At 40.9% G+C, this 12,366-nt stretch overlaps 1 protein-coding gene across 3 annotated transcripts in view; it reads left to right on the top strand.

Moving 5' to 3' along the window:
* Positions 1-12,366, top strand: part of TIAM2 (TIAM Rac1 associated GEF 2) — a 122,552-nt gene that overhangs the window by 45,874 nt on the left and 64,312 nt on the right. For all 3 annotated transcript variants that reach the window (XM_083607927.1, XM_083607925.1, XM_083607926.1), the window contains 3 exons: positions 3,347-3,782; positions 8,916-9,088; positions 10,119-10,343. In XM_083607927.1, coding sequence (XP_083464053.1) covers positions 3,347-3,782; positions 8,916-9,088; positions 10,119-10,343 — 834 coding nt within the window. The remainder of the gene's footprint in view (positions 1-3,346; positions 3,783-8,915; positions 9,089-10,118; positions 10,344-12,366) is intronic.

Consider the following 12,366-nt stretch of genomic DNA (forward strand, 5'->3'; position numbering starts at 1 on the left):
GCTGCTCCAATTCAGTGGTCTGAAAATACTGAATGGTTCGGAAAGTAGACCACGGGACTCAGACATTTTAAAAAATAAGTAAAAATATGCAATGTTGCTTTTCAGTTAGACATCTTCAGGGTGTAAAATAACCTTTAGACTTATAGGATATCTGCAAGATTGCTGATGTACCCATGCACAAAATTATAGCCAACTTGAGTGTTCAGAAAAAATAAGGATTTCAGAAATGTTAAATATTTATCCTACCCCAGTCGAGCCACTGCATTGTACCAGCTGCAGCTTCTGCATAGGGTGGTGCCCACCTGTCTCCTTTCCTGGTCTGTTTCAGCAAACCTCTTGGCTGAGGTATCATGCAGGATGGTGTTGTAACAACAGAAAGGTACGGGAGAGAGGAGGGTTGTGTGCAGGTATTGGAAATTCATGTGCATATTCTCTTTGCATAAACTGAAACCCAACCAGCACATTTTACATCATTGTTGGCATTTTAGAAAACCCACATTTTAAAATCCATTAGCATTGGTGTACAACATGGGTATGATGGGTGTAACCTATGAAGAATAAAGAGGTCGGAGATTAGTGTATGTCAGGGCTGGTTCTTCTCCTTGGACCTCTGAATAAACATTCTGATAGCAATGGCTTTTTTCATGGGAAGAACGACCTTTCTAATGACAGCTGTAGCTGTGGGTGTAATGCAATGGTGTGGCTGCATGTTGGAGGTGGGGACTCATCCTGTCCAAAGCATGACACAGCTTTTTTGATGAGTGACCGTTTAAGGCAGGGGTTGTGAACCTGGTCCCTACCGCCCACTAGTGGGTGTTTCAGGATTCTAGGTGGGCGGTAGGGGGTTCTATGGCACAGCTGAATCCTCCTTCCATCGAGCACTGGTGGGTGGTAGGAAAATTTTACCATCAAGAAAGATGCATTAGTGGGCGGTAGGTATAAAAAGTTTGACTACCCCTGGTTTAAGGAGTGGGCAGTGTTGCATGCCATTCAGTGCTTGTGATGTGATGATCGGAAGCACACTGTTAAGACTGATTCTATTTGTTCTGTCCTTAATTTCTTTTTAAAGTTCAAAGCAAATCCTTTAATAAAGGCTATAGAAGCATCAGTGGAGAAAACAATGTAAAACATTTGGGAGGTTCTTCTGATGGCGTGGTGAACAGCTGCCTTGGATAGCTCTTTCAGTACTTAATATTATTAAGTAATTGTGTTCGCTTATGACTTACTCTACACATGCACATGTTCTATTTTAAGCATTTCAGTAATAGTGTCATGCAGGGATACTCCACCCAACAGAACTGATTCTCAAACACTATTGAGAAAGATATTTATGTACAAAGATATTTATTTGGGAAGATTGTCTTAGAGCTCTGTGGGAGTTGATGGTAATTATTACCTTCTGCTATCAGGCCCTGTAAACTACAGTTCTGTAATGATCTCCAGATAGACTAACATACATATAAGCAGAAGATCTAGAAAATGAGTGCTGCCAAATTAAAATCAAAATCATATGTCAAGTATTCGGCTCTGAACAGTTGAGTGCTCTGCCCATCTTATAAAAATTCCTTCACATAGTCACAGCTTGTGCAAATGGGTAACATACAACTTTGCTCTGATGGATCATTAGACTTTCAGAAACAGCAAACAAACATAATGTTCCAAAAGTTATTGCTTAAAAAATACTTGTCCTATATATTAAAGATGAAGGAAGAATTAATGGTATATGCCAGTCTTGGAGATACAGTTAGGTACCTTCCTAAACAGGAATCTACAAATATAGTCACCACAGTTGTCATGGTGACCATGAATTTAATTCTGGCACTCAGAATTGAGGTGTAGTCTCTAGCAAAGAGAAGCTGTGGTATTTTGCCCTTTAAAATTATAAACAAACAACTGCCAACATTTTCCCTACTCAGAGTGCAAATTTCATTGCCAAACCATCTCTGTCGCTGTGTCAATCCTACTCCGCCACCCTGCCTCGGTCCTCTGATTGGCTGAATGGGAGCTGGCAGTGTCTTTTTCAAAATTCCCTTTTATTTATTTTTTGTACATGCCTTTTCTGATTCTCTCCGCTGCTTCTGTGTCTCAGAGTGCTTGTCTGTTCCTCGCTCATTTTTCTGGTCTTCCCCTCTTCACTTATATTCTCCACACACCCCATACACACTTTATGTACAGAGAATTGCAAGAACGAAAGGTGGGTTAAAAATGGGTGGGCTTCTATGGAAGACTGGGCATACTTGTCTTTTGTTGCCATAGTACTGAAATAGATTTCTGATGGGGATGCATGTATGTCCCTCAGCTCAAATGCTTGCAGAGCCTCCAGGCACTCAAGAAGTACCTCCACCTCGTCCTTCCTCTTCCTCTGTCCCGAGGCTCCCCAGAAACTTCCCCAGAGGGAAGGCAGAGGCAGCTTAGCTTTTTCCCCGCTGGAGGCTGGACCTCTCGGCATCAATAGCTGCATATGACGCTGCACATACAGTTCCACTTTAGGAGAAGGCCCAGTGTCAGAAGTTTGGCAGCTTGGGACTGTGGCTCACAATCTGGCAAGGTATTTCATGGTTGAATGGTGCACACTGACTGGTGCAATGTTTAATGTCAGAGAATGGCCCTTAAGAGTTATGAAAAAAGCATATATACCTGCTATCCTGTAGACCTCTGTGCAGAAATGGGTCCAAATAATGAATGAAATGCAGTTCTTCTGCCGAAACGAAGCGGATCTGGCCTTGTAAGCTGCCTGGGTGGGAGACCGCCTGAGAACCCTATATGAGGTGCTCTGGGGAACCATTCAAAATTATTCCTTATAGAATAGTGAAGGTTTTGAATTAGTCAGAACATTTTAGTACAGTTATAATTATACCAATGCAGTCATACCTTGGTTTTTGAACAGCTTAGTTCTCTAACGTTTTGGCTCCCGAATGCTGCAAGCCCAGATGTGATTGTTCTGGTTTGTGAACTATTTTTGGAAGCCGAATGTCCGACGCGGCTTCCGCAGCTTCTGGTTGGCTGCAGGAGCTTGCTGAAGTCTCGCTTTGGTTTCTGAATGTTTTGGAAGTCGAACGGACTTCTGGAACGAATTCCATGCAACTTCCAAGGTATGACTGTAATAAATATACCTTGTTACTCTAAAAGAAAACATTGCCATTTGTCAAAGCTAAAAGAAGAGGATGGATTTGTAGTCCTCAGGGCTGCTTCTGATGCCTGCTGCCATCAGACTCTGTGCTACAGACATCACAGCAGTTGCTGCTGTGCTGTAGATTTCATATAAGACCTTAGAGTCAGCAAGTGCTAATGTTTAAGGGGTGGTCAGGACTCTGCTGATTTACGAACTTTACCACTTTATCCACAGGAAACAAAATGCAAAGATTCAGGTGAATACTTTGACAACGGAATTGAAAGTCTTTCTCCAGACACTCTTGCTCCCCCACATTTCTCTGGTTCTCTGTGGTCCACTGGCTCTGGCCAGTTCTTCCCACAGAGAAGTGAGTCTGCTAATGCAATCAGCAGTGATGTCCTGAGACAGAACATTTATGAGAACTTCATGCGGGAGCTTGACCTGAGCAAGACCAACAATGAAAACACAGACACCTCCACAGGAACAGAGGACTCGAGCAGCGAGTCGCTTGGCTCCTTAGAACAACTGGATCTGCTGTATGAGAAAGAACAAGGAGTGGTCCGCAAAGCTGGGTGGCTCTTCTTCAAACCTCTTGTGACCCTACAGAAAGAGAAGAAACTTGAGTTGGTTACTCGGAGAAAATGGAAACAGTACTGGATAACACTGAAAGGTCAGTTATGGCTCATAGTTCTTAACCAATGTAGACTGCATTATGTGGCATTATTTGGCAGTGCATTTTAAATTTATTTCTATTCTGCATCTGTTCTGAAAAGCCTTTCAATTACTAGGTCAGAAGTTATCAAAAGCATATTTATAATGAATGTTTTATGGTTCCCCCCTTTGTAACCTTTTTGTTGAAAGATTTCAGAAGATTTATCCCATGCGCAAGTATTCATGATTCTTGTAACTCAAATATGTTCTGTCTGTTCTAGTTGCATGTGTTAATATTTCTTACTCTTTTGCTTTTTCCCTGGTCTGCAACGGGTGCGTGCTGCTGCAGTTCACATTCTGAAACTTTTAGAATAAAAGCTACCGACAGGGTTGCCCCACCATCCTTGAGTGTCCTTCCCAGAAGTATCGCCTGTCTTAATCCTCTTCTGGTTGTGTGCCCTTTCTCATTATTTTATTGTTCATTATATTTATATACCGCTCTTCATCTGCAGATCTCAGGGTGGTTCACAGCATAAAAACACAATTTGTGAAGGTAACACATGAACCACTGCACATGCATAGGCATCTTCAGTGCAAAAACATGGACATCTGGAAGTGGGGCCACAGTAATCACATGATGCCTCCTTTATGGGATTCACATGTCAAGGGGTCTATCGTAGAATGGAAATTGAGAGGGCATTATTTAGTGTGATTGGGAGAGATAATTAAGAACATATGTTATTATGGTACTGGTACTCTTAACTGTACACATCTGGCACTTTGATAGTCAGTGTGCTTTTTGCTGGAGTGTGAGGGTTCAGGCTGCAGACATGTAGCATTAGGGCTCTGCAGCACTAATCCTCAGCCAGTGCTCACTTTTGCTTCTGCGTTTTGTGTTGATAGAACTTGCAGTACATAGCAGGCTGTCTGAGCATGAATAATCTATGTTTCCTGGACATTTCCCCAGTTTTCTTCGCTCCTCATAGTAATGTCTCTTTGTCCTTTAACTTTGCTTCTATTCAGTCTTAGTTCCATGAAGCAATACTTTGAAAAGCAATGTCTTTTTAAAGAGAAAGTGGGTCAATGATAAATCATGTTATAGTTGAATTATTGTTATAGTTGAATCATTTCCTGCTTGGGCAAGATGGCAGGTATAAACGTCCTTGCTGTTTGACTTCTAAACTGTGAGTGTTGGAATTCAAGTCTGTTATGGCGTATGACCAAACAAATAATTTTTTCTTATAATTCAAGCCTACTTAAACTTCATCCCTTCTGACCTATAAGCCTTGTTGCCTAATGCAGATGTTTGGCAGCAGACCTGATAATAGTTACTTAGCACTGAAGGAAAGTAGCTCTGTGTGTGCTTAGAGCACCATGTTACCTCACCTGTTTCAAGGCTTGAATTCTGACAAATTATTCGTCTGTGTGTTTGTAAATATTTTCTTACTGATTTTCAAAAGTACAAGAAAACCAACAAGACAGTTATATCAGTCAACATCCAGTGAAGTTGGTGTATGCAGAACAAAATAAACACCAGTGATTCCTAGGTTATGTTAATCGCTGGATACTTTGTAGGTGGATGTCAAAGACAATGGCTGGATAAATTATATGCATTGCAAAGCATGGATTAGGATTAATTAACTTGGAGAGGTGGTGATTTTCTGCATTTTTGCAGGGTTTGTCATTCAGCACATACTACTTCAAAGAAATATTTTGTGTATGTGTGTATGTGTGTAATTTATCTCTGTGTTATTATGCTAAAGGAAAGGATGGAGTCAGAAGGGAAACCCCATTTCAACAAGATTTGCCTCTTCTAGAACACATTAGGCACACACTGTACAGTAATCACTGTCATTGTCTAAAAAGTGGAAATGCTGGTTTATTTTAATAAAGCTGGAAGAAAAAAACAAGTTTTTTTGTCAAGAAAATAGGAAGCTGCCTTATTACTAAGTATAAAATCATAGAATTGTAGAGTTCGCTTGATCTGGACACTATACTTCTGGTGATGCAGCCTAGAATAACATTAGCTTTTATTTGCTGCTGCTCCCTTCTCTTTCCTCTTTCCTCTCTCCTCTTTGCATTCACACTATTGACTCATGTTAATCTTGGGGTCTACTTAAGACCCCAGATCCATTTCACATGTACTACGGATAATCCAGGTGTCCCCAATCTTATATTTGTACAGCTGGTTCTTCCTGCCTAACTGTAGAACCTGACATTTGTTCCTATTGAACACGAGACAAGGGTGGCACTGTGGTCTAAACCACTGAGCCTCTCGTCCTTGCCAATTGGAAGATTGGCAGTTCGAATCTGTGCAATGGGGTGAACTCCCATCACTCTGTCCCAGCTTCTGCCAACCTAGTAGTTCGAAAGCATACCAGTACAAGTAGATAAATAGGTACTGCTACGGTGGGAAGGTAAATGGCGTTGCCCTGCGCTCTGGTTTCCGTCACTGTGTTCCGTTGCACCAGAAGCCTGTTTAGTCCTGCTGGCCACATGATCTGAAAAGCTGTCTGTGGACAAATGCCAGCTCCCTTGGCCTGAAAGCGAGATGAGCTCCACACCCCATAGTTGCCTTTGACTAGACTTAACCATCCAGGGGTACTTTACCTTTACCCTTTTTTTTTAACCTATTGAAATTTGTTTTGTTAGTTTTGGCCCAGTCCTCCAATCTGTTAAGGTCAAATTAAATCCCGATTCTGTCTCCTGTGGCATTAGCTGCTCCTCTCACTTTCGTGTTATCTGCAAATTTGACGAGCATCCCTCAGTTCCTTCATCTAAGTCATTTATAGAGACACTGAACAACAATGGGCCCAGGACAGAACCCTGCGGTACCCCTAGCTAAATATTATTCACTGGCTGGCATTGACCTTCCAGGTTTTTAGGCAGGAGGTGCTTGGAGTTGAACCTGGGGACTTCTGCAAGCAAAGCATGTGCTTTTCCACTGAGCTGGGACTTTTCCCAAAGAAGTCAAAATATCGAATTAAATGTTCAATTAAAAGGTTAAACCTTTACCTCTGTTTATTTTCAAGTATTTATGCCTAAGTCCAGAGTGCATATTGGATTTATTTTTAGCGGGGCAAAGGCCCTAAAATGATAAACCAGGCCTACTGACAGCCTATGTAAAATCAAAAGAATAAGGACTTTTGGATTTTTGTAGCAGTAGTATATATCTGACTTGCTTTCGGTAAATTCATAAGCTTCCCATCCCTGAGACTTCTCATACTACACTTGACATCTTGGTGTGCCTCAAGACAAAGCATTATCCAAAATGTTTGTTCAGTTTCACACTTGACTTCACTGATGTTGCCACCTGTTGCTGCTCTGGGCTTCATGATGACCTCTTCTGCGAAAACATCCTAGCTTTGTAGATGTTGTGGTAGAAATTTGCTTGCTTTCAGATCATTTAACTTGTCAGGCACTTGGAATCTAATTGGCCAGATATCAGTGAGTGTTCCTAGCTGTATAAATGGCTGGAAGCTTCTGTTTGTGCTTTTAACTTACTAAACTAAAACCACTGATTTGTGGAGGTGGTATTATTTTCTGTGCCGTCTCTTGAGCTATGTTTAGTTTTATCAATGACAGGAAAGATTACAACCATCTGGTCACCTGCTAAAAGTGAATTGATGGGTGTCCTGAGACTTCAGCAGTGCTTAAATGGCCATCAAGATCATTCCTTTAATATGGAATGTTTTTCTTTACCATCTGTCCACCCTAATTAATTTATCCGGGCAAGGAATATTACATTCCAACCACGTTCTGATCGTAGCACATATGCTGTAATCTGGTCCTGGAAGCAGAGGTGGGGGCAGCCTCAAGAAGGCTGTCTAGTCCCATCTGTGGGCAGAAACAGGGGCTGCCATTTTATTTCTTAATATAAAGGGGTGGTAGCTGATTAAGTCCTAGAACAGACCCACTGAAATCAATGGACTTAAATCAGTTATGACTAACTTAATTCCACCGGCTTCAATGGGTCTGCTTAAGTGTGACTTAGTTGGATATCAGCTATAATCTCCTAGTTCCCACATAAAATGACAACATAAAATCATGGTGATAGCTAACAAGTGTGTTTCAAGCATGTGTGCATTTTGAATAGCTTTTTAGCAATTGACATTATTTGGGATTGCTAGATTTTTAACAGAATACATTGTGTGTAAGCAACAATACAGTGGTGTCATCAGCTTCGAATTGACAACTACTGTTTGCTATCTTACACTTCAACGATAAATGCATTTACCTGGCAGCAAAATCCAATGATTTCAATGAAACTCTGGGCCGGCAGTAGACCTTTCGGTCTCAAATTTCAGCTGCGCCCTGTGTGATGCCAAAATCTGGCACCCCCACTTCTCACACTCCATTTTAAATCATAGCTGTCATGTCCCTGAGACTCCATGTGACCGAACCAGTTGCAAGCACCTAAATCCGCCTCTGTTTTCCATAGCAAATCTATTATCTCTGGATTTCATACATATGGGAGAATGGCCTTCCCCTGTATAAACTTGCCCTAACATTAAATTCAGATGTAAAAGGCTTGCTTTCTGTAGAGAACTGAATAATAGGTATATAAATCAGGACTTTTTTTTAGTGGTGGCACCAAAATATAGAATTCCTCCTCTATATATGTTTGCCAGGCTCCTTCTTTTTATTTCTTATGTGTCTCTGGAAGCCTGTTTCCTTCCAGCTTTTAATATTTCAGGATGTACCACTTTTAAGACTGTTTTGTTTAACTTTAGGGATCCTTAAAGTCTGACACTCCTCTCTGTTGGCCTCCCAGAGGTGCTGTAACACATACCTCTTTTGTTTGGCCTTTGGTAGTTTGCAGCAGTCTTGAGTGCTGGATTTTTTTAAAAAAATGTATCCCTCTGCTAACAGAAAATGTGTGATAATAGCACTCATAATAGTTCACACCTTTAACCAGTTATTTGCATAAATCCAGGAACCTATTTGGGCCAGAGTTCTCAGATGTGTGTGTATAGAAGTTTGAAGATGAATATGTTGCCATACTTGGTCGGTGCTTCCTGTAGAAAGTTGCTCCCAATTCCAACTGCACATATGAACATTTTAATATTGTATTTTAAGAGGATATGAGTTTAGAAAGATCCAAGACATAAACCAGAACTACTTTTCGTTTTTACATTTTTCGTTTGAAAAGGATGCACCTTGCTGTTTTATGAGACTTATGGGAGAAATTCCATGGAGCAGAACAGCTCGCCTCGATATGCCCTGTTTGCAGAAGACAGTATAGTGCAGTCTTGTCCAGAACACCCCAAGAAGGAGAATGTTTTCTGTCTCAGCAACTCTTTCGGTGATGTCTACTTATTCCAGGTATTCTGTTTTTGGTTTTTGTGTTTTATCATTAAATGAAGTCATATTGTATTTAAATCAGTGCTCTTGGAGTAGAATTCTAGATCATGTAGTTTTGTCTCTGTTCCTTCTGTGTGCTCCAGAAATCTTAGATAAACCCTCTTCCTTTAGGAATTCTACTCACCAGACCATAAAGTAGCAGGCCAGGAAGCACACTATCTATCTAAAGGTAATTAGGTAGAGGGACTTCTACCGAATTAAAGAAATCATAGTCTATTAAAAGGATACTATTTAATCAAATTATTTAAGTTAATCTGCATAAATTTGAGCATGCATATAAACCATACTTCTGAAAAACAGCTTTTATTATGTACAGAGGTAATGCAATGACTTTTCTAGTAGAAGAGGCCTACCATCCATTTGCCTGAGGGAAGAAAGAATGCCTCTTCTTATATGACAGATGTCACACATAGCTTTTGTAAGAACCTGTATTTGTGAAATAAATAAATAAGTTAATCTGCATAATTCATTTATTAATTTAATTGGTTGACCATAGCCAGTCATTTATTGAATTCTTTTTTTAAAAAAATGAAATAACTTTTGTCTAATATTTTCACCTAAACATTATGCAACACAGATATTACTGGAGACATAGGAGTATCTCTGAAGATTTTATCCCTGAGTGTGATTCAGTTAAAGAGTCCTGTCAGTGCAAGCCCTGCACAATGACTTCTGCTTGTGCAACAGGTCATTCCTCCCCACATCTCCCCTGTATACCCATTATCCCCTGAAATTGGTATGTGACGAGACTCCCCTGGAAAGGCATGTTCAAGGAAACATTAGCATAGCAGAAACCTTTTATTATTTGCAGACTTCGATGGGGAAAGTAGCATATAAGCAACATGGTGCAATGAAGTGGGGAGGGTAAGTGGATCCCACTTAGACTGGCCCCACACTGTTATTCTTGACTGAAGTTGGTTTTGGAGCCCACTAGATGCTATTATAGTGTTTTGTTTATGAAGTTAAATTTCTTGCTTTTTTCTTTTTTCAGGCTACAAGCCAGACTGACCTTGAAAACTGGGTTACAGCAATACACTCTGCTTCCGCATCTCTCTTTGCAAAGAAACTTGGGAAAGAAGATACGATCAGATTGCTGAAAAATCAGACCAAAAGCCTTATCCAAAAGATTGACATGGATAGTAAGATGAAAAAGATGGCTGAGCTGCAGCTCTCAATCGTTAGTGACCCTAAAAACAGGAAAGCAATTGAGAACCAGGTAATAAAGGATTAGCTTCTGCATATTGATTTTTGCAAAGAGTATCACTCTTCAGAGTACACAGTTTAAGCACTTTGAGGCTAGAAAACAACCATCCCTATGGATATGCATTGCAAATGAGATCATCACTAGTGCCTGTATGATGCAGTAGATCCGACTGAATTGTCGTTTACAGGCAACTGTAAACGGGAGTCAAACTTCCCTCCTGTGGAAATCTTGAAAGAAGCAAAACAAATTTTCATTTCACTTCCTGCTATGTAAATTGAGGGCTTTATAAATAAATAAAACATTTATAGTTCAGCTCAAAAAGAAGCCCCACTGGCCAACAACAAAGTATCAATATAATTGAAATGAACATCTCCCTAGATGCTCCCCTGTCCAGAATACATCCATCCCACCCTTTTCTCAATGGTCTTGACCAAAATTAGGTTATTGTATTGTAATTGTGGTTAATAACATTAAATACACTTCCCTGTGGGGTAGTAAATCTTGATTAAGAGTGAACCTGGTTAGCATTAACTGTGATTAACATTTGTGTCAAAGGAATGCTTAATTAGTGTTCAGTGTGAAGGGAATTAACCCTAAAGGGGAATGAGTTCACACTCTGCTCAGTTCCTTTGTTCTAAATTAACCACAACAGGGAAAGTAGGAGCTGCTGCACACATTGTCTTCAGCACAGGAAAGCTATCAAAACCAGTATCTTCATGGCAAGTTCTCCCTTGGTTCATACACATGCATTCTATGGAGGTTGATCAGCCCCACTACATTTCAAATAGACATGGCCCTGTTTCACATTCCTGGCAGTGGTAGTGGCTGGCGGGGCACCATGCTGGGCTCCCCTCTCAAAAAGACAGCAGACCATTGCAGCCTTACCCATGCTGCCCTTCAGCTGCTACTGCCTAGCAGCCATTGGTTAGAACATGGCCACTCCAAACCTGATTAGGCTGTTGCCATGACTAATGCATCTAAGTGCTGCCAGGTTTATCTAGTCCAGTGCTTCCCAAAGTTGGCAAGAACACCTCGGGGGGGGGGGTGCTGGAATGATCCAGGGGGGCGGTAGTAGCCTCAGGTGCAATGGGAGGCATTGAATAAAAATAAAGGGGTGGTGGAAGCATAAAGAAAGAAAAAATTGAAAAACCATTCGTACATGTTTCATCTGGGCACCGATGCCAAGTTGGGCACCGTTGCAGGACAACAATGCCTCCCCTGGATCTGGTGGTCATGCTGGAGGTGAGGCGTTTTCCTGGGCTTGAGTGAACGCTTCTCAGCTTCACCCAGGCCTGGGAAATGGATCACAGCTTGCCTGCCTATTTGGCACCAGCCCTGCCCCTTCACTTAAAGAAGGTAGATTTCCAGGTGACTGCGGAGTAAAAAAAATTCTGAAAAGGGGGCAGTAGGCCAAATAAGTTTGGGAACCTCTGATCTAGGCCAAATCCCCCAAAGTTGGCAATCCCCCAAAGTTGGCGAGGTTTTCCATTGTCCTCAGTCATGGGTAATCCTATGTTCTGTTTTTTCTAAATGGTCTGGTTTCTGGACAGATGTAGAAGAGACAAGATTAATTAGCAAAGGCTGCATTCAGACAGCTTTTTATTCTATCCTCTTGATGTTTTCTTCCCTTTCCTTCCTTCCACCATGTTTCAGCTGAATTTTCGCATGACATAAATTCAACTTATGGAAATCTTAGCGCAAGTGTAGCTGTCATTTGTGCATCATTTGTTTCTGTAAAAAATCCACTTGCAACCATATTAGCTTGCTAAATCATGGAAGGTTTGAGCTGTAATTTTCCTGAAAAAGGATATGAATTGTTAAATCTTTTTACATTCATAGTAATGGGTAGATATCATGTATTTGCTCATAGCAAATACAGAGACTGAGCAAACAACACTTTAACAAATTGTAGTTGAGTGATCAGGGAGGCTGTTGCCTATGAAGGCCCATGCTATAATGTCTCAAATACTACAGTGCTCTTTGTATTTTCATTTTAAAGGAACCTGTAAGAACACAGCCATTATCATCCACAGCA

This window comes from Podarcis filfolensis, assembly GCF_964270895.1.
Source record: "Podarcis filfolensis genome assembly, chromosome: 3".
NCBI classification, from domain to species: Eukaryota; Metazoa; Chordata; class Lepidosauria; order Squamata; family Lacertidae; genus Podarcis; species Podarcis filfolensis.